Source organism: Lytechinus pictus, chromosome 4 (genome assembly GCF_037042905.1).
Source record: "Lytechinus pictus isolate F3 Inbred chromosome 4, Lp3.0, whole genome shotgun sequence".
Lineage (NCBI taxonomy): Eukaryota > Metazoa > Echinodermata > Echinoidea > Temnopleuroida > Toxopneustidae > Lytechinus > Lytechinus pictus.
In genome coordinates, this window is record NC_087248.1 from 12,162,635 (window position 1) to 12,186,504 (window position 23,870).

The following is a 23,870-nucleotide window of genomic DNA, read 5'->3' on the forward strand; positions in this document are numbered from 1 at the left end:
CCCTATTGTGGCAAAAATAACATTTCTGCTATGTAATAAAGCTACTTCTATTGTGATGAAATCACCTGGGGACAAAATAGAAAGCTTTCTCTATCAGCTACATATAAAGAAGTGCTGGGGCATCGAAGCCTCTACCACACAGAGGGGCTGCCGAAGTTACACACCCCTTTATCTATGGGAAAATCTGCCATTTTGGAGCCCCTATTGAGGCAAAAAGCTGTTTGCGCTATAAAGCAAGCCACATAAATCGTCTTAAAACTACTTGGAGATAAAAGAGTAGTTATTTTTCTATTAGCTTCATATAAAGAATTGCTAAAAAATCGAAGTCTATTCCTTCTGGGGCCTCCCAAATTTACTCACCACTTTTTCGTATTTTGCCTATTTATGGGAAAATCTGCCATTTTTGAGCCCCTATTGAGGCAAATAGCTGCTTCTGCTGTTTCCGATACAGCAAAAATGCCATTTTGCTCCAATCGGAGTACCAAAAGAAAATATTTCTTAATACTTGTCAAGTTCCAAAAAAGGTGAGGTAACTTTTAATAGGTTCCTGTAAAAATAGGCTCTTATATGCCAGAATAATATTTTGAACAAATATCTCCTCATTAATTTGCAGGAGATCAATAAAAATAAAAAGCTGCTTCACTAAAATATGCGTTAAATCTACTCCTAGGTCATTGCATCACATTATTTAAAGTTCATGCCCTTTTTTTTATACTTGCTTACTCGCCTCTTTATGCTATTTTTCTTCTCCTCTCTTCTCTTCTTTTCCCTTTTCTTAGCCCTTTCCTTTTAAATTGTTGTCTACTCATGGTTTTAAAGGCATCCCGATTCCCGACAAAGGCAGCTGCTTTCTGGGTTTTTACGCATTCTTCCATGTATAATTTATGTGCTGTATTTTACATTCATTGTTTTTTCTACTATAATGATATTATTGATGTGTATATTATACATGAAAATTGATTAAATGTCAATCGGAATAAAATAGATGTTTAATTGAATTGTAATGAAGTTAAATAATACAACAAAAAACCTGCGACATTCCTTCAATTTATTCCTTTCAGATGAATGGGAATACTGAGTATCGTAACATTCATCTGTGAATTGAACTTGGTCATCAGAATTTGCAATGTAAGCTTCGCTTGAAAATTATCACGAAATAGAGATTTTCACTTCGAAATGTTTGTCGTATCACTGGGCCTATCATCCAGTATCATTTTAATACTTGTTATTTAGGTGGCGGAGATCATCATACTTATTGGGGGGGGGGGGGGTTGACATAAACAAATACTATGAGAGGGGAAACGACTTGGAAATATTTACATTTTATGATGTTCAGTAATGACTACTGCTGTAAAAAATGGGGGGCTTGGGTCCGTGACCCGTAAACAAATTTCAAGATAAAAATATGAAGTTAGAAGAAAGAAAAGGAAAGGAAAGGAAAAATAAGAAATATTTTTTCCTTGCCCATCCCATAGTCTACAAGTATAGTTTTATAGAGAGCCACATATTTAAACACAAAAATTAAAATTTATCGACTTAATTTTTTCATATCTACTTAAGATAGAAATGGACACTGGCCATCAGTGTATTCCTATTTTGAAGGTTCGATATCTCAATTTCACTTTTGATTGTTGCTGTAAAGTTAGAGCTGTCACTAAGCAACATTTGTATACATGAATGACGTGGTTATGACATATATAAGCGGAGATGTGGCAAGTTACATTTCACTTTCCCCTAAAAAGTTATTGATTTTTTTCCCCATTTTTTTTGCTTTTACATTGCTCTCTAAATTCAACGGTAGTAAAAAAAAAAGTGATACCACAATTTGAGACTACTACTTACCTAGCAGTGATCTAGAGGGTCCATACTAACTACATATGGTATCAAACCTTTTCTGTGGTGTGGGTTGTACGAACTCATTTTTCACAGGTCCTTGCTCCCGGACTATCAACCTTTTGAACAAATTCAGGGGGTCGGTATTAGTATTGGATTTCAAAACTTCATCTACTACCTTCCATGTGTTCTTAATATCATATTCGTATTTTTTTTAACTGACAAGTACATTTGTTTAGCTATACGCAAGCTTGATGTGAGGATATTGTGGTAACGATTATACTTGGATCTGTTTAAAGCATAAGGATATCTTTTATATTTATGGAATAATTTGGGTTTCTTTCGATTTATAGATTTTAGAAGGTATTTGGATATCCAGGGATTCCTTGGAATTTCGTTTGCAATTGGAAGATGTTGGGAATGGAGGGGGATTGTTAAATAAAAAGTTGTTGTGAATATATTGATAAAAATAATGATATGGAATCTGCACATCGCTTTGATTATAAATCGGTCCTGAGCTTAAAGGTTTGTTTCCGACATGACTCGAATATAGTTAACGGAGTGAGGGCGATTTGTCTCATTACCTACATGTACATGTATGAATGAAGAAAGGAGGGCGTAAGTGGGTGTAATGGTCGGATATATCCGAAACTAAAATGCCAGAGGTGATGAGATTGTAACAACGAATATTTAACAGAGGGAATGGCGATGAGTCGTTTAGCCAGGTTTTACAAATACCAATAACAGCGTCTTGGAATTCAAGTTTATCGACGAATTGGTCAACATTTTTGTTGAGGCTCCTGACATTGAAATGTGAAATAAAGAAATGATTGGGATGTAAAGTGTTATCCAACGAATTACACTTTTTTTGTTTCCTTCAGATCATAAAGGTTTTTGGCATACAAAACCAAAATTGTAATCTAGTAGTGATTCGAAATCTACATAGACCAGGGCTATTGGGAAATTACACAAATTTACAATAGGACACAGCCCCTCCCCCCCCCCAGTCTCGGTCCAACCCCACCACCAACAACCACCATTTATCATGTGAGACTGGTGGTACGTAGACCTAGCTCTACGCAGGCAAGTTAAACATTTTAAAGGTCGAAGTCAATATTCTATATTTACATTGCATCGGTGTCAATATCCTGATGATGGCTGGACTGTCGTGTCGTCACCAGAGAGAGAGAGAGAGAGTTGCTTCGATGCCTTGACAAAAATGAAACCCACGTGTACTCTACTACAAGCTGACAAGGTAAGATCGTATTTGACTGTCAAACGAGGAACACACACAAAAAAAAAACATGTCGAATGCTAAGCCATGTTTTACCTATTTCGCAGGTCGAGGTTTGGCCGAAGTTACTCGCCTAGCTTTGAATGCAGCAGAAATAGAAGTAAGTTTGTTTTTCCCCTTTTTTATTCGATTTTGTTTGATTGATTTTCAAATGGAATTACATTAGACACTCCTTACCCGCATACGCAGTGCAAAACGAGCATGTATAATCGTATATGATTGTGTAATGTAGTTACACTATGGTGCATGAATGTACAGGAATTCTATTTAAAATATATGTGCTCAAACATAACCATAAAATGTCAATTGTCTGCCTTATGATTATCGTCTAGATTTAATTTTAGAGACCGGGTTTTAATATATGTATATTTGAAATTTTAACTGCAGCTTTTGGGGGATGGGAGTGTTTGTTTACAATCTATGATATAGAAGGCATCATGAAAGTGATATAGATAATATGACATTTCGAGCTTTGAGGGAAAGGTCACATTAAAATCAGTCTAAGGTTTGGTATAGATGAATTCGACTACAGATCGCTTCAACCTATGGCGGCAATACAAGAGGGGGGGGGCTTCCAAAGAAGAGTAAAATCACTTTCAATGGGTATTATGGACTGGGCAAGGTGCTTTGCTATATGTCAATGCATACGTTATCTTTTATTTGGTATACTTTAATTAACGCAGTTAAAAATAACCATAGAAAAGACTTTCAAAACCGAACTGGACTATTTCAATAGGCTTGATTTCGTTCTTATTTCTTTTCTTTAATGTAGACATTTTGAAGGAAGCTCCCCCCCAAAAAAAAAAAAAAAAAAAAAAAAAAAAAAAAACATGTGTTTGGGATCTTTTGTCATTTCATTTCAATTTCAGTCTTTAAGGTTTATAATGGTTTATTGATTAAAACTTAGAGAATATTTTAATTTTACCTCATAATCCTGATCAGGTGCACCGATATATTTATGAGGAATAAATAGGTGTCCAGATTCGCATTACTTTTCTTTTTGTCATTTTTTTAATTTAGTATGATGAAGTATACTTGCAAACCAGGGAAGAATTCCTACAGCTCATTGCAGGTAAACATAATGATTGATTTTTAATGGATCATAATTATGAGAGCATTGGTGCCGTACTTGTACTGGCGATAAAAGTGGAAGGGTTTCTCCAAAGGTTCTGCCACATTTCACCAATTCCTATGACACTGCAGATAAAATAATATATATGATTAGAGGTTATTTTAATTAATTTTATTCCATTATGCAAAATAATCATCTTGCGTATTGAAAGGGTTGCTTATTCATTTTGAAGTTTTACTCTTTTTTTCCATTTGATTATATTGACATGATTAGTAGCCCTATATAGCACTCACGACACAGCGACCTTGAACTTACAAAGTCCATGTAGGTCTGTATGATCTACAGACACATCTAAATTTTTTGTTTCCCGATGATAGGTAAAACAAAATAGAATAACAGGGTAAACTACCGATTCGTCTAATGCCAACTCGTCCACTCATCACATGGTCTAACTTCATTTAGTCTAATGTCATTCCGTTCATCAACATTTCGTCTAACAACCATTTGGTCCAATCATCACTTCGACTAATCACCAGTTCATCGATGGCCATTTCGCCTTATAACCAGTTGGTCTAATACCCATTTCCTTTTCATTCATTTCGCCCAATTAACACTTATCCAATTAGACCAAATGATTAATGGACTAAATTGCTATTTGACCAACTGGTTATTAGACGAAATGATGAGTGGACGAAATGACAATAAGACCGTGCGGATAGTGGACGATTGATGATAGACCAACTGATGGCAGACGACTTCGTAATTAGACGAATTGGCGTTAATAGACCAATTAACATGGACCCATTCCGTAAATGATTACAACCATGATAACATTTCCAGTTTGGCTTCCGCAGTATCAGGGCTCTACAGCCCATCACCCTACGTCTCGCATAACATAAAATCGCAATACACCGGGAAATTGTTTGTTTATGAAAACTACATGGGTAATAAAATGAGGAACTTCACGCTAATTATTAGGACTTTGGCGTTGTTAATATCATCCATGTCCAGATGGTAAACTGATGTTCAAGCAAGTTCCCCTGTTAGAGATTGATGGAGAGAATGTTATAGGGAGTGAACCTGTGCTTCGATATGTCTGTAGGAAATGCAACTTCAAAGCCAAATCCCCAGAGGACCAAGTCAAGTAAGCATTTATTATACTCCACGCCACCCACCTTTCGATGAGGGCCGATGATGAGTATGTTATGGTAGTGGTGGTGGGGGGGGGGGTAGTGGTGATGGGGGTGATGATGATGATGGAGGTGATTGATGGTGGTGATGTTGATGACGATGGTGAAGGTGATGATGGTGCTGATGGCGATGACGACGACGACGATGATGATAATGATGATGATTGTGGTGACGGTGGTGGTGATGATGATGACAATAGTGATGATATGGTGGTGATAATGATTTCAAAAATGATAATTACACTGGTGAATTATATTTTAACTTACGTATTAGGACGACTCCACCATTTTAGAATCAAAGATAATTCAGACAATAATGTAACAAAAGAATAATGGAAGGAGTGCATATAGAGACTAGTTGAAACGGTTTGTATAGTATTTGTCATTTGTACAATAATCTAATTGTATGGTATGCAGTAATGTTTTTTTTTTCTCTGAAAGAAGACAAAATTAAATTAAAGGTATTCGATAAACGCCATGTGAAAAATAAAAATAGTCAAGTACTCAGGATAACATTTTGAGTGTTATCATATTGAAATAAAGATGTTTATTCAACAAGTTCAAATTTCAATATGTCCTCTTGGCCCCTTGGAAGCGGGGAGTGCTGCATGTATTATTCACCATAGGCAGCACCTCTTTGAAATCTGGTAGGTAGCTAAATAGCTTGAATTTATCAATACATGTAATTACTCTCATTTTGTAGCGAAATAAATTTAGTTTCATTCAAACCAGAACCCCCTAGAAAATATTTCCCGGGGCCGTGTTTGTACTATGCGCTATAGTCGAATGAAGTGTACGTACAGATGCACTGGTTTAGTTTTTCTTATTTTTTTTTGTTTTGTTTAATGAGTGATGGTTTTAGATCCAAATTTACTCCTGAATAAACCATTCGCAACTTAACGGAATTGTCTGCCTACGAAACACACAGGGTTCCAGATGTCAACATGTTATTAAACCGGAGTGAATCAGTGTCCTCGTCTAGTTTGATTGAAACAAAAGCTGTTACTTCCTCTGATTCACGTTGATATTCACCTTTTCCTTTTCCATGTTATTTTCTTAACCACGTAGTAGTCAACTATTTAACAGAGATGATTTATAATGCGCAATGAAAGAAGAAACAAACGCGTGAAGAAACAAATGACAATACCGAGTATGACGCATGGAATGAAACGTATTCATTTAACGCTTAAACTAGTATAACCAGCTAGGTGAATTTTGCTCACACCATGGACCTCTTTAGTAGTTCCATGCTGATATAAATGAAGTACCAGGATCTGAACATAGAAAGGAACCCACATTTAGCGAACGATAAGTCAAGTGCACCTTTAAAAAAATGGATGTTGAAGAAAAATATTAGAATTTATTTTTTAACAATCTAAATGGAACTATTTTGTTTTTCATTTTGAAGAATATGGTCCCTATCATCGATTGCCACTAATAATATTCCAACTCTCTCTCTCTCTCTCCTTCTTTGCTTCTTTCAATCCCTTCTTCCATTTCTTCTTTATTTACATTTTACAATTATGTTTTGTAGAGTTGATATGTTATCCATGGGAGCCAGAGATATGCTGAGATCGGGATTCTCTGCCGCCCATTTCCAGAAAACTCGAGAAGAACAGGAAACAATGCTCCAAGGTGCAGTCAAACAATGCAAGAACAGATACTTCCCCGTCTTCGAAAAGGTAAATCATAATATCATTCGGTTTATTTCCAATTGGCCAATTCTTCCAATTGCCAACTCGTCTACTATCATTCGATCTACCATCGGTTCGTCCACAATCCTCATGGTTTTATTGACGATTCGTCCTCTCATGATTTCGTCCAATAACCAGTAGGTCCAATAGCTATTTATACCATATACAATTTGGACTAATTTGACTAAGTGTTTATTGAGCAAAATGAATGAAAAATAAAATGTATATTGGACCAAGTGGTTTTAAGACGAAAAATAGACAAAAAGGTGATTAGACGAAGTGATTGTTGGACCAAATGGTTGTTTGACGAAATGTTGATGTACGGAGTGGCATTAGACTAAATGAAAGTAGAATATGTGGTGGGTGGACGAGTTTGTAGTAGGCGAATTGGCAATTTACGTAAAATACGTGCTAGTATGTGTGTGCGTGTGACCATGTTTGTGCGGGTGTGGGTTGGTGTGATAGGGCTCGCGGTTGTATTAAGATGTGGGTGTTAGGGAAAGGGGGGGGGAAGGGGGAGAGAGGGAAAGATAGATCGATTAGAAAGCGATGAGAATGATCAGCACCCTCATAACACTTGATCTTGGCCACGAAATATTCAAATGAATAAAGACTGCATGCTAATCCGCACAAGGAGTAAAGGCTTGAAAGTGAGGGGGGAAAATCAATTCAATCCTGTTTCAATTTATGTATATATAAACATTTCCACTAATTGATTTCACACAGATATTTTAAAGAAAATTGTGCTCGTTGGCATGGATGTACAAACATTGTAATATAACATCAAATGAATTTAATTAACCATTTATGAATATTGCAAATGTAATGGAAAAAACATATGGACCGTCTCGGCAACTTGTTTACTACTTCTGTCATTCCTCTTGATTTCCAATATGACTCATTGAATTCGTGTTTCAAATAAAATGCTAGTATTCCAATCCGGGACAAACCACATGGTGAAGTGCAACTTACATCTTCTGTTTTTGTTCTGTATATGTTTATGGGAACTCTCGCAGGAACTCGACATGACAGCCAAGCTGGTATATATAGACAATTACCAAGGAAACATTTTACGTCCAGGTTTACTCAGTCATAGCGTCTGACCTTATAGACGACATATATTACTATCGGACCTTTTGATAAAAGTGGAGACAATAAATGGCAGAGCGAACTCACAACCTTCCAATTATGAGTCCAATAATCTAACCACTGGACTACACGACTATTAAAGCTAGAAAAAAAACGTGAGCTTATTGCCCATCCTTATGTATTTGTTCATAAATATCAGCACATTCCAATTAATCCCGAATGACACAATTTAATAGAACATTGGCTACCAAAATACTGCTATTATTTATACTGCTTTTCATGACTTTCATTTAGATTCTTGGCGAAAGCAAATCTGGGTTTCTTGTTGGAGATTCTCTCACCATGGCAGACTTTATGTTTTTCGATGGTCTGAGCTACGTGAACGAGATCCCCAAAATCAAACCATTACTAGATGACTTCCCTAATCTCCAGGTAGGTAACTGTTCCTCCCCAAGGAAAATTGAAGTATCTGACACATTCGTCAGTCTTCGCCTTTATTCATTGAGAAAAAATAGTAAGCAGTCCCCTTCCTGTGATACAGTCGGTATTTCGGAAAAAAGGTTGTCAGAAACTTTTATTTTCATTGAGACATTTAGTAGTTTGACGAAGTTGTCCGAAACATCATAGACATCCCTTTTTTCAAAACTGCAAAGGGAAGTATTTACAGATAACCTTGAGTTTTTCCGAGAGCTGAGCGTCTATCTAAATTTTGTGTAGATCTGGACCAAAAAAAAATTATGGATCTAAAAGGCATAAGGATTCAAAGGCAAAAATTCAGACTAAGTTTATGAAAATGCCCCTTTTCAGAGGGTGGCAGAATTGTCCTGGACACCCAGACTTTGTTACTACCCATGGGTGCCATGAGTGCCGATGACCAAGTTGCATAGCAGCTAATTGCAACAATTTACAATAACCCTGCCATAAACCATCGTAACCAATGTTAGATATCCTTCTTACTTTAAGTTATAGATAAACTTATGCTATAGTTCTCCGGAGAATTCACCACTGGTGGTAAAGATGATGAAGTGTGCAGTTTAAGATATCATTCTCAGTCCATTGCTTAGTAGGACCCATGTATTGTCCAACAAGATATCGGATCTGACAATTTACCTTGATTTGGGTCAGCCGAGCAGCACTCCGGACCTTTCGTTTGAGGACGCGCACGCTTATTTACGACGTTAGTTGATTTTGGAAGAGACTTTTTGGGCCCGTCATCATGGTCGTCCTGCAATGCAAATTGTGTGACATGAGATTTTTTTTTCGTTTCGCATCTGCGACGGAAACATTCAATATGCGTTTCGTGTGCAAAATTTTGGTTGCTACTATGGTAACAGCGATATATCTCATTGAGGACGACTTTCCAAAGCCACATTTGACTCCTCCGAGAGCTCGAGAGGCCGCCCGGGGGCCCACTTCCATTGATTAGTGGATCCCAGGAGCGACCACGCGTAAAAGGGGACAGAGTGGGCAGGTACGTTACGTATAGGCCTATGTAACGTTATAAGGGTGTCAAAACGATGTTTAAAATGCTGACAAAAAAGGGATATCCAATACTTGTAGGGTTTCACAAGCCAAATTCTTGTTAAGAGATGCATTTTCATAATCTGGAAAAGAATTACTTCCCAGCTTGTTTAGGGTATTTTTCGAAACCCCATGGTCGTGCCTGGTATCCACTCATTAATGGAAGTGGTCCCCCCGGAATTTGAATCTAATCCCCATTTCTGGGGGAAGTAAAACATAATGCCCATTACATCGTGTGCGAGAGGCATATCGTTTGTGTAGAAGGAATAAACAAAAGAAACAAAAGAAACAAAAGAAACAAAAAGAAACGAGTTCAAATGTATTACATAATGGTGTGCACATATCAACTCACGCGAAATGTTCGGCTGGAGAGGTTGATCTGACCCATGAAATCAATTGCCAGTGATACACCAATAATCCACATAAAATGTAATATCGATTCGATGGACTGTAATGATCTATATCGAAGCCTTCATTCAGTAAGTTTTTCCTCACTCAATATGTACTCGATTTGTTTGAAAAACCACTTTCTTATCCATGTCATAATCTATTTTAGGTCTTCATTTCGAATATCTCAAACCATCAGTCGTAATATACATGCTATGTATGGTGCGAGTGTCGCAGAAAAGGATTTTGCACACGAAAAGCAGATCTGTAGGGCCTGTAACCCCCCTGTAACACAAAGTTTAGCATTGATTGTAGAGCAGTTTTCTACGTTTGATTCTATTGACTATAATGCACATTCAATCTTAAAAATCAAGTGTATGATTAAGCGTTAACTTCTGTGTTAGGGGACCCTAATATTAGCGTCCGTGAGGATTGCGAAAGGTCCCAACTGTTACTATGATAACCGTCGGATAACACAAGCTTTGTCCGATAGAATGTCTGACTACTCCTTTCATGAAACGCTCCCTAAGTCATACGCTAACAGCGGCAAAAGGAAGTCCAGGAGATTCAACTGATTATTTCTCTTCTACATGTGTATGTAATGAACATGCCTATTTCCACCGCTGTTTTTGTTTTCTCTCTCTCTCTTTCCTTTTGTTTTCTTCTCCAACAGAAGTACATTGTCCACTTCTCAAACCAACCGGGACTCAATGAATACCTTTGTAGCTCTCGACGCCACCCGCCTCCCGATGATGAGTATGTACGGGTCGTCAACTTGGTTCTTGACTGGTGATTGGCACGATTTACAATATGAGGCTTTCGCTTCCTCAACGCAGGACGGATTCAAGAAATAGAAAATCTATTGTCAAATGCCCTTCATGAAAACGAACAACCAAGAAGTCTTTGTAGAAAAATTTGGAATAAAAATCAGTGGAATTCCATTTGATATAAATGTTCTCTTTAATACAATTGACAAAAGCCATAAAGTTTTTTTACCAGAAAAAAACAGAAAGAAATAGAGGGAGAGGGGGCGCCAATCAAAGACGATCGCAGATCTTTTGGACAACTAATACATTCTCTAGGACAAAACGCATGATAGCAAGGAAATTTTAAGAAATACAAACAGGTATATATCATACAACATACTAAACGGGATGCTTTTTAAAACTTGTATTGGTTCAAAAGTAAAAAAATAAATAAATAAATAAACAGGCCCCGACCTCTCAAATGTCCTTAGAAATTGACATGCTTGTCCCTTAGCTGTACGACATAAGTAAAGATAATTGTATATGAAATATCATCGATTCTACTTTTTTCCGAACAGAGGTCGAATTGAAAATGAAAATAGTCAGGTATTTTTTCCAGAAATATTTCAAAAAAGTATTGCTTGACTTTTTTTCCATTCAAAGTACCTTTTCTCTAACAAAATGATATTTTCCCTGCAGATTATTGACTATGTTGATATAAAACCATGTAGTATTTCCGTTTTTCGGATATCCCGAAGGACATAGGGTGAATTTCCAGGAAAAACTCATGGAATAGAAAGAATAATTAATGTATGGTTCTCCGTAAATTACCCATGATAAGGTATTCCATGTAATCTAAAGGGGTTAATATTCATATCAATGTCATTCATGGTCAAATGCATCATTCATTTCTTCAACAAGTCCACAACCCCTCTTGGTTTGAGGGGAAAACCTGAACCGCCTAAATAAATCCATTGGACACCTTCTTTTTTGTTAGAGAAGTTAGAATCGTGATGACGTTTCGGGAATGAGGTTATCATTGTATTTTCAATTCAATTGTTTTATTTTCCACTTTCAATTTTTCAAATTTACAATCATACAGTTGAGCAAATTTGAAGTATATTCAAAGGTTATAGTAACATTACAATAGACAATTATCAAATTGAAATATAAATTGAAACGATATAATATGGATACATTAACAAAACGATTTGAATATAAAAAAATGTGAAAAAAAGTTATTGCTCCTTTAAATGACGAGTCGATTTTCAGGTAGCCTGTGTAAAAAAAAAAATATTCATCAGCAGCGAAAACGTTAATCTGTTGGACTATTCTTCAAAAAACGAACATATTAAACATAAATATGATAGGAATTGGCATTAGCGTAAAGCAGTAAAACGTTATTCATGTACGAACATTACATTGCACATGTTTGATTTTATTGTGGCTTTGTGGTCATTTTTCAAATTGTATTAAAAAAAAAATAGGTACTTAAAGTTTGTTGTGTCATTTTAGTAAAGATCGTGTTATGTTATCGCTAATGAAAAATAATCAATGTCAAAGTGTGGATCTATATTAGTCAAATAAAATATTATATCACACAACCGTGTTGTGTAAAAAAAATGCAATGGGAAATCTGTTTTGCATAGTATCCTTTTTTTCAAATATGCAAAGAACATATTATTTTACTGACAATAGCTTTTAGTCTTCGGTTATTAATTCAAATGAGTATTTGAGTGTATGTGTGCTTTTTGGGGGGCCCATTCAAAAGAGGATGAAAGCTACCACTAAAAGATAACACGAATTAATTTATTCGGTAGAATTTAACATAACCTTTTGAAATATGTACTCTTTTTAAAAAAGACATGTGCATGTAAAGACGTGTATTTTACAAGAGATTTAAACAAGAAAGACGGACCTTTGTTTTTCAAATGGATGTCGCAAACTTTGAATGCTGCTTATATCATCGCATGATGACACCTGATGACAGGTGGGTCCCGTCTTAGTAAGATTTGCGATTGATTCGATCAACCTCAACCAAATGGAAATGCATCACTGTCATAATTTTTCCTACCGGAAAATTCGCTCTATGTTTTACATGCCGGCCCGCTGCGTTATTAAGACGGAGATGAATGCATGAGTAATCACTAAATCTGCAAAACATTTTTCACATACATGTATTTTAGATATTGTCGTTCCATGCTTTCCATAGTTTTGGTTGATCAGAGCCATCTTAACTTTTTGTAAGACGATGCCCAGGGGCAATGCACTTAAATATGTTTTTTTTTATTAATCGGATGATTAATGAAGAAAATAATACTTTTAAATGACACACTCTATACAAAAGGAAATGGCGGTCGTTATTCAACTGCACGTGTCATAAACATCATCACACTTTGTACGCTGAATAATTAAATCCATCACGCTTGGGATTTGATTTTATTTCAATCGAATATATTAGTTTTACAATTTTTCAAATACATAGAAAGAACAATAATACCTGTTATAATTCAATCCGATACTTGTCGAAATTCAGGGGAAAAACAAAATTCGACTAGTTATTATTTCTATATTATTTTCTTTTTAAGGGTGTATGGTATAAATATGTTCCTTTCCTCTCTGTTCAATTGTGCACATCAATCTATATTAAGAATATTCTCATTTAAATAACAAACATATCTGTGCGTTGTGCTCGCTTTTTTGACAGAGAAAGAAACGCTATCTAAAATAAGCTCAAATACACGTACATGTAGAAGTAGTAGAGTGAGTGAATGTAATACCGAACACGTACATCGTATGCGTCAGAAAATAATTTCATATGCTTAAAACTTTGCAACATCTTTCCAAATGGCACTTGCACCGGCACTTGAATAGAAAGATGATGAAAAATTGTAAAAAAATATATTTTCAAAGTCTTAATATTCTCAAAATAATAAAATATGGTCAAAATAGTTCATCAGTGATTTTGTTGTTTTCTCAACTTTTCTTATAAAAAACACACGTTCGGTAATAATACCTTTTTCAAGTGACCAAAATATTTCACATGCAAAGAGGGGTTTGATTGAAAGCTGATATCGTAAAAAAGAAAAACAATTTCGGCATTTTTTTACATATTTAATTTGTAGGTATTTGTGTGTTTATGGTGAAAGTTTTGTGAATTTAATGAGTATAATTTGTTTGATAGATATGCTTTAATTTATGAAATGTGTTCGGTAATACGATCCACTACAATACTTGAATGAAATGGAAGTGTTGCACAAGCATTACAAATAGACTGTAAAACTGACATCTAACTCTTGAGGTACACATGAAAGCAGGTGAAACTTTGCGTTTCGTAAAGATGAACAAAAGTATAAGATAATTAATCACCTGCCCATGCATGGGCAGAGGCGTCGATCCTGGGGGGGGGGGGGGGCGATGACCCCACCAATGAAAATATTGGGGCGGGCAAACATCGTTTCCCCCCTAATTCCAGATGTGTAAAAATAAAATAAGATTGTAATGTTACACAGAAATAGGCAAGCGAAATTGAGATGCACAACTTGTTCTTTATTTAAAAGAATGTCAATTTTTCAGAGTGGAATCTAACAATTTTCAGCTCGCGCTTCGCGCTCGCATCATTTATTTAGCTACTAACCCATACTTTTCATGATTAAATAGGTGAATAGAATGTCCCGTTTTCAGGTCTAAACCTCAAAAGAACTCCCGCTTCGATTTGCATTAATATTTGGTTGGATATACATCGTGTTCTTTATTAAAAACGTCCATTAAACTGTCATTTTTTCAGGTCGAAATATCAAAATTTTCAGCTCGCGCGCTTCGCGTTTGCGTCTATTGTTCTTTTTTATATACCCATCTTAATCATTGTTACTAAAAATGCTTAGAATATCAAGCTTTCAGGTCAGAATAAAAAGAAGTTTCAGCTCGCTCTCGGCACTCGCATTATCTGCTTATATGTATTCTATATGAGTTACTACAAACAGTCTTAAACAGGTACCTTTTTCATGTTTTCAGGTCAGTGTACGAAAAAAATTAAACTCGCGCTTCGCGATCGCATTATAAGTTGTTGGTGAGATACGTGTCTATTTCTCATATATACATATATACATATAGGCCTATGAGTGTTTGTGTGTCGATGAGTTGTGTGATCGAGCACCTTTGGAACGTTGATTCATGATTTTGCCCCCTCCCACATCTGAAGAATGGATCGACGCCCAGGGCCTGTGCATGGGTATGCGGTTCTTACACAAGTGCATATCAGACCCTGAATTGCTCAGAAACGTGATTTCATGTATTAAGCCAATGTGAATTCTCACAAAAATTTGTATCATGATTTGCACTTTTTGTTAATGATTGGAAAATAATTGCCAATAATTTCCATTTAAAAAAGTATTAAAAAAAAAAAAAACATAAAATACATATATGAATACATAAAACTATAGAGAAAATAGTTTTAAAAAACATTAAAAAACATTTTATACTGATTTTTTTTATACTGTATAGTTTAATTGATTTACAGAAAGTTGCATCATTCGTTGGGGAAAAAACTTTTTAAACGATTTTAAACGTTTTAAAACAATTTAAAAAAAGTTGTATTTGTGTGTTTTTTAAACGTTTTTTATTACAACCTTGCATTGTCATAGGAAGTACCATGGCTCAACTTGCCCCATGTTGGCTGGCTCAACTTACCCCAGTCCGAACTTAATGCGATATGACAAGAATGAGAATCCATACCTGGACTAACAATATTGTTCTTTTTTCTTTATTATATTTAAAGACGTGTGTGGGTAAAAAGCACTGATCTATTTCACACTTTTTTTTTACTTTTTTGGCTGAAATTTGTACTTTCCCTATAAAAAAGTACTTTTTGTTTCAAAGTTGAAAACAATGTCGTGGGGTTAAGGGTTATGTAATAGGCCATCAATACAAGACACTACCATAATGCCTGACTCACTTACTTGTGGCCTGGGGGTGGTGGCTCAACTTGCCCCTATGCTCAACTTACCCCGCCTTCCCCTACATATATGACTCATGTACGTAAACTACAAGTTCTTCAAAAGAAAGCTATAAGATATGTAACAAATTCAACTTATCTGGCTCCGAGGTTCTCTTTTTTTTGCAGTTGAATATGTTACCATTTAATGAAATGGTCTCGCTGAATTGTGTTATTTTTATGTATAAATTCAAATCCCTGCATTGTTCTATTTTACAAGAAACTTTTGTGGTTAATTCTAAGATTCATATTTATAACAAAGGTTAGAGACATCTTATTCACCAACCCTTTGCTAGAATTAATGCTACAGAGCAATTTGCGTTAAAGAATGGAATATGTTTCCTGCTGATATAAAAGTAGCAGTATCCTGTCTCGGTTTAAGAAATGTCATAAATACCTACTTGATAAATTTAAGACCAGTTGTTAGTTGCACCTTGGGCTGACATGTTTAGTGTGAGAAAGGGTGTGTTTGTCTGTGTGAGTGTGCGTATGGGTGCGTGTGGGTAATGTACCTGCTGTGATCTTTAAATACCTTGCAATTATTTTTTTCATAGTTATTCCATATTTTAGTAAAATATCAGGCAGGGGGCCCTGATTACAAGCTGTGTTTCTTTGGGGTCCCAAACCTGTCATTTTCCCCCAGTTTTTTTTAATGTAACCATTTATTTTTTTTTCCTTTGCTCTCCTTTTGACTGGTTTGAATAAATTCAATTCAATTCAATTTGTCAGATCTGACAAATTTGATTGATTATAATGCGAAAGCAAAGCGCGAGCTGATATTTTCATTATTATTATTTTGACCTACATGTAGGACTGGGACTTTCAGAAAGTCTCAACACTAATTCTAAATTCATGTGTTCATAAAGAATTAAAGTATACATGTATAGATTATACATAATGGTCATTTAATTTTTGTAAGATAGTCAACGGTGGAATCCACGTTACTGATCCTCAAACAAAGCTCTATAATTGCTTTAATTGAATTAATTATATGGCTCAACGTGAACGCAGAACAAATTATGATCGAAAAATGCGTCAACGGATGTTACAAGTGTGAAATTTACTTGGTGACATAACATAATTATTCGCGATATAAACACGGAAGAAATGTTGCCAAGAGGACCAGTATAATATTTTTTATTTTCTGACCAGTTTATCATTTTAGGTTTACATGTATTGGTTAAAGGTAAAAGAGAAGTAGAAATAAAATTAATCATCACCCATATCAGACATCTGAGCTGGCCATTTACAAAACCGTATTATTCTACATTTTCTGAATATTGGAAAGGGATATGTACATTGTGTGTATTTTCCTCGGTCTCAATGTGCGTATTTACTTTGCATGCAAAAACGGCGCAAAATATACCTTTGTATTTTCCCTGGTCTCACATCCGGGCATTTGTGGATGCGAATCAGGAGATACGCTTCATAATGATCCGCGCACCAACAATCTACGTCGTAATAAAGGCAACGCTGGATCTGGGCGCTTGCAAGTACATCATAATTGTAAAGTGCAGAGCCTAGACCCTGATATTAACATGACATAATAGAACTCTATTCTTAAAACAAATATCACCATTATCATGAGTTTTGCTCTCGATATCTGATTGGGATGATAATAAAACTATTGACTGGCTTTTCTTTCGGGGAACATCAAATATATTGCTCTTCTTAAAAGACCCATATTGCCCTCGTCTAAAAACTCGGGCCAATATGATTATTTTGCTGGTAATATATTTGATGTCCCCCTCAAGGCCAGTCAATATCATATAATTATGGCGTTTCGGTCATTTTGCAATACTTTGTATAGACTGTACAATGCACTGGACAACCATATTTTATCAGTAAATAAACAGGAATCCGTCGAAGATAGGCCTATCATAAATACAAATATGTCGTCATTGCAGAGCACATCTTTCTCTTCTAATAACAATTATGTTTGCAGACTACGGCATGACGTTGCTTGCCTCCCATTGGTGCCAGCTTAATCACGCGATCATCACGACAGTAACTAATCAGAGTACGTCCCTTGCGATCTGGAGATGAGGCAAAGATGCTTTGTGCTAGGTTAGCCTTGGGTTGTTGAAGACTCGGCAGAGGTTCCGCTACAAGCAGTTTGTGAAAACGAATGCATAAAGTGAAATGATTGAAGAAATGGCCCGGAATGGTGACAATCTGAATGATAATAATCAAACTGAATGATGACAATTAAACTGAATGAGGACAATCAAACTGAATGATGACAATCAAACTGCATGATGACAATCAAACGGTCTTGTATAATCTTAATGGAGAGGATAAACAATTTTACCTTCGCAAAGTGTCAACAATTTTCCAGAATAATCTTCACACGTGTGCTCCATCAAACCAAGATTTACATTTAGGGTTGCACATATCCGTCCTTTGTTTCTCGAGGCAATGTATTGTACGCTATAATACTTATCCCACCACTCTGTCAGAATATAATCAAACAAGGATAAAGAGCATTTATAGCCTTGTTCAGACGGTGGATACTAGTCGGAGTAAATTATATTATGAATGGACTAAAATTACAAAGAAACGTGTGTTATCCATGAATCACTACTCAGAAATAGGAAACCAGTAGGATTATCTTGTTTGGAGGGAGGCCAGAGTAACTCTTTCCAGACGGGCTCTACTTCGACCATTGCTCCGATTAGGCTTCCTCCAACCCTTCCTCCGACCAAGTCAGCCTCCGTATGGCATGTCTGACTCGTGATAAGACAAATATCTATGGAATTTTAATACATGTATAGTAATAATTTATTCCGACTAGGATCCGACGTCTGAACGAGGCTAATATCACATAAGCAAATAAAAATAAATACCTCCCCAATTTAAGACGTTTTCGTTAATCATCCATCGTTAGATTCGATTTTGTCATCCATGGGGAGCGTTTCATGAAATCAGCTCACGAATATTTTAGCCGACAGAGACCACATGTGGAGAGTTTCAGAGGGGGTGGGGGATAACCCCAAGGGCGGGCCCATCATTAGCAAAAAGAGGGAGGGAGATTTAGCGGGGAAAAACATATTCCATCAAAAATATCCCAGGTGGGCCGCTAAAAGCTGATATTTTTTAGGCCTTCAGGGGGCAGTCCCAACTAATGAGTGAAGTTTTAAGAACATCTACCTTAACTTTATTTTTACAAATAAGGTAATAAGGTATCTCATAAGGTTTAAAAATTTGAGCGGGAGAAGCGCAAGCAGCGGCGTAACAGGGGTCGGTGGCCAGGGGGGGCAAGAACCAAAAATTTCCCGGTCATACCATGGTATGAACAGGCGTAATGGTGTAATGAGGCGACTATTTTAAGAAGGCCAGATATTGCGTATCGGGCAGAATTTATCTTTAAAAAAAGTTGCGAGCGAGCGAAGCGAGCGAGCAAAAATTTGACCTTTTTAATACAAAAATCAAATTTTGTGATAGATTTTGACATGATATCCAGAATGATATATTTCACTCTTCTCTCTATAGATTCCTTTATTTTGTGGTCTGTACGTCACTGTGAACAGGATTCTTTGCGGCAGTAGCGTGAAGAGTAAAAAAAAATATAAAAAACCGATGGCGGAGTATAGCACATGTGCTAAAAAGCTGCTTTATAAGTTCCGAGCGAGCGAAGCGAGCGAGAAAAAAATCACCTTTTCATGAGAATCTAACTTTAGGCTATTTTTTTACATTATATTCAGTAAATAAAATCATATCCTACACTTTTCCTTTGCTTTTCTTTCCTCCTTTTTTTTGTTCTTGTTTGTAAAACTTTTGGGGCCAAGGCCCATCCCTTCCATACGCAGTGCTATACGGTTGGGGTCCGGGATGGAGCCCCCGGAACTTCTTGATATCAAAGCCATTTAAACCTCGCAGATTGCCGCCGAATCAAATCGCGGGCATATACAGAATATAGCTTTTACACAACACATTTATTCAACCCAGTTGCGTAATGAAACAAATATTTTGAGGGGGCAAAACATAGCAATGTGGGAAAAATTTGTAAATAGTCGCCAGCGTGCAAAGCGAGTTGGAAAAAAATTGCCTATTGAAATTAAATTCTAATTATGTGAAAGATTTTCCCATTATATTCAGCAAATAACACATTTCATTGTTTCCATTCATTTCATTAGTCGTTGTCTCCTATAATTTCTTTTATTTCCTCTAGGGTGTGGAACCAAGATCCCACCCCCCCCCCGCGCCTGTATGCCAGTGATTGAACGTGATTTAACGGGGGGGGGGGGCGTTATAGAGCCATTTGAAGGTTATAAATGAAGAGCCCCTACTGCGTGGGGTCTGCATGGGGCAAAGGTAGCTTATTTGCATAAAATTTAGCAAGCTTATAGCAGAATGTTGTATGCAGTCCATCTTTCTTCCCGCTCTTTAATTTCAATTATCGGCAGCCCGGTTGTGTTCCAGGGGCCGCGGAAGCGCGGGGGTGGGGCTTCAGCCCCCCACTTTTTTCCAAAACCATGTACAAACACCTAAAAATTACCATACGATTGTGATTTTCTGCATGGTCAGCCCCCCCCCCCCCCCACTTTGATAACCGTTATACACAGCCCCTGTGTTTGACTAATTCCTTTCTACCTTCGTTTCCCGCTATTGTTTGTCAATTTGTCATCTTTTGATTTATTTCCCATCATGCTATTGCATACATAGGCCTATTTCAAAATGATTTGTTCTTTCTCAAATGTTCTTTTTTCTTACATTTTCCCGCTTTCCTTCCTTTTCCATTTAAAAAAAGTTTTCTTCGTTTTCTTTTCGCTTTTTAACTTTCCTTTTCCTCCTTTCCTTTTCCCCTTTTCTTCCCCTTTCCCTTTCTTTCTCCCTCCTTTTTTTTCTTTTTCCCGTTTTTCTTTTATTTTCCCGGTGAAATCCGCCAGGGGGGCAGCTTGCCCCCCCCCGCCTGTTACGCCACTGCGCAAGCTCAGAGTTTGCGATATTTTATGCATTTAGAAGTGAAAAATATACATTCTGAGGATATTTTTTTAATCATGAACTAATTGTTACTTTAATTGATGCACGAGCAACGCCGGAGCTGAAAAGTTTCATGCACTGACCCGAAATGCAGTTTTGTTAAGTACTGTTTGCAGTGATTAACAAAGAGGTTTGATGTCTCACCAATTTAATTATACGAGCTCAAAGCGCGACAAGAAAATTTATGATATTCTGACCAGTAAACTTGACCTTTTGTAACCATTACTTCCTCACCTTTGACGACTGGATATCATCCCTACTTGGAATTTTTTAATTGTGCCCCTATTTATTTTTTAGAAAAGTTTATGTTTTTAAGAAAGACATGTTTACCATTTAATTGTCTCCTCTTCACTTTGTATTGCCCTTTCATTTGCTTAAGTCTATTCACTTTCGCTTTACTTTTCCTTCTCCCATATCCCCTCCCAATCACATTTTCTCCTTCTTTGTCCCCCCCCCCCCCCTTCAGCCTTTTTCGTCAATGCTACTGGTCCTGAACATCATGATACTGACCTGCGTTTAGCCGCGAGCCATCTGTGCAGACAAATGTGCCATTTCCTCTATAGTATTCGCACCCAAGCCAGGTATTAACTTCGGACCCGGACTCCTGCCGTTGTTGTACGTAAGAAGAACTAGCAACTGCCATCTCATCGTAGCTGTTCGGAACGAATAGATGACCTCCGATCGAGTTACATATCGTAAGTGCAGAGGGATAGTCATTTAGAAGAGACGGCGGAAACCTGTAACAACCTTGTCCTAGGCTCTCCCATCCACGAGGACATGTTCCGTCTTAAAGATCAAAGTAAAATCCATGCGAGAGATTTTTCGGATGAGAAATATATATGATTTCATCAATTGCAATAATCCACTATCTATCTCTACACCGAGAACTACGTGTTATTGATTGAAATAGATGTTAATTATCATGGAATTGATATAATTGTATTATTTATTAGATATTTTTTTGTAAATTCATAACAGGTGAAACTGTTTTAATATCTTACCAGTAGAATCTTTGGTTTGACGGACTAGACGGACTAGACAAGCTACAAAAACTAAAAATAAAACATAAAAACAAACAAACAAAAATGCACGGAAATCTATGGACCATTGCAATCATCCAATAAATGATTGGGTCAAATGATTCATAATTCAAGCAAATAGTCGATAAATAAGAACTCTCGTTTTATATTGTGTAAAATAGCCATTTAGTCCAGGATAGGCCCCATAGAAAAGTGGCTAAACATTCTTTTTTCATATGCAATTTTTTTTTATGGTTTCTTGTCAATTCGAAGGTGCTGATTACGAATTTGAATGATGACACTCGTTCAACCTTAAGCCATAGAGATACGGTGCCTACAAGAATTATTTGTACACTTTATACAGCAATGCAAAATGTGAAGATAAACTTTGTTGGAACCCCAAAAAAAATCCTAAGTTGGCCATCATAAAATATAATGAATCATATATCATATGGAAGAGGGAAGTATAGCAATTGCTTTGCACTTAGTTGTAAATTGTAATTGGTCACACATGAACAATTATGAATTATGAAATGCAATAATGCATACTTTCAGCCCTTGCTGTGATTACTGAAGCTTAGCGCGCAACGCTTCATTGATCATGACTTATTTCCTATTTTTTCGAGAGATGAGATGACATGCTTTCATTTTATATACAATTCTCAATATTTCAGTCGGTTGTTCGGATTTCGTTAACGATTTTAAACAAATTGATGTCAACATGATAAATGTTCACCCGTTGGTCTTGGATTGAAAGTAGCGAGGAAAATATGACATTTATTCATCTGCTAAAACGCCGTGTATAGGTAATATTTTTTCATATTTCATTTCCTGTCAAAATGAATATGAAAATGTAAACGAAATTATGGCCTTTGTTTTAAAACTACTTTAAAATAGATATCAGTCATGCATGAATGATGTTGAATTGTTATATGCAACAATGCATATTCTCAGACCTTGCTGTGATTATTGAAGCGTAGCGCGCAACGCTTCATTGATCATGACTTATTTCCTTTTTTCCCGAGAGATGACATGACATGCTTCCATTTGATATACAGTTCTTAATATTTCAGTTGGTATTACAGGTTTCATAAACGATTTTAAACGAATTGATGCCTGACTGCTGTTGCCCCATTTATTGACTTTTGTACAGGGGTTTGATTAGATTCCCTTTATGATATTTCATTTCCTGTCAAAATAAATGAGACAGGTGAAAAGGATCTGAAATTTATATAAAATGAAAGCATTCATCTCATCTCTCAGACAAAAACAAAAGTCATGATCATTGAAGCATTTCGAGTTACGCTTCAATGATCACAAAAATATGAAAATATACATTATCGCACTTAATTATTAATAATCATTCATGCGTGACAGATAAAAAATTGCAACTTGATGGAAAACAAAGACTTTACTTTTCTTTAACATATTATACAAATAATGCATGCAGCCGAGTGCGTTAGTGGAAATGCAGAGCACGCGAGGTTTCTTTACATAGGTGCCGCACTGTGCACGAGCCGCTGGCGGCGAGTGCCCAGTGTGCACAATCTGAGGGAACCGAGCTTTCTCTGCATTTACTTTTACGCACGACAGAGCAAGTGCATTATTTTTTTTATAAAATAGCAACACAGAAACAAATTCTTAAAAAGTTACAATACAGTTTTGTTGGACTTTTCCCGGGACTTCTACCGCACAGGTCTGCTTGAGCGTGTAATGTCAATTTTCGGTGCGCACCTTTTTCACTGCCGTGCAATGCACACAAAGGTTTGATGTCATGTGATTCATATTGGCCAATCGCGATGCTTGAAATCATACACCTATTTTATAAAATATATTATTCTTAGGAGTCTGGTTACAAATTTTTGATTTTCATCATAGTCAATCCACTCATTTTGCAGTGTTTTAATGTACAATGTACAATCAATTCTTTTAGACACTGTACATTACTAGTTTGCTAAAGTGCGGACTTGCAACAGGCGCGTGTACTTATTAAACGTTTGTGATTGCGCGGGGTATGGTCCGGTGGGCCATTGATCGATAGGTCTAGAT

The 23,870-nt window shown here is 36.4% G+C and overlaps 1 protein-coding gene across 2 annotated transcripts; it reads left to right on the top strand.

Moving 5' to 3' along the window:
- The first annotated feature begins 2,868 nt into the window (after window positions 1-2,868).
- Window positions 2,869-14,886, top strand: LOC129258435 (glutathione S-transferase alpha-4-like). Of its 2 annotated transcripts, none has more exons than XM_064098395.1 (6): window positions 2,869-3,088; window positions 4,148-4,199; window positions 5,211-5,343; window positions 6,924-7,071; window positions 8,467-8,604; window positions 10,754-14,036. In XM_064098395.1, the coding sequence occupies exons 1-6, from the start codon at window positions 3,053-3,055 to the stop codon at window positions 10,871-10,873; spliced, it is 627 nt and encodes a 208-aa protein (XP_063954465.1). In that variant the 5' UTR covers window positions 2,869-3,052; the 3' UTR covers window positions 10,874-14,036. The 2 variants fall into 2 exon arrangements, with proteins under 2 accessions (XP_063954465.1, XP_054752682.2); XM_054896707.2 differs by having other exon boundaries at window positions 3,057-3,227; window positions 10,754-14,886.
- The last annotated feature ends 8,984 nt before the right edge of the window (window positions 14,887-23,870 follow it).

Coding starts and splice junctions, on each gene's coding strand:
- LOC129258435 (XM_054896707.2), top strand. CDS start 3,138: ATGTCGAATGCTAAGCCATGTTTTACCTATTTCGCAGGTCGAGGTTTG. Junction 3,228..4,147: donor TGAATGCAGCAGAAATAGAA/GTAAGTTTGTTT, acceptor TTTTTAATTTAG/TATGATGAAGTATACTTGCA. Junction 8,605..10,753: donor ATGACTTCCCTAATCTCCAG/GTAGGTAACTGT, acceptor CTTCTCCAACAG/AAGTACATTGTCCACTTCTC.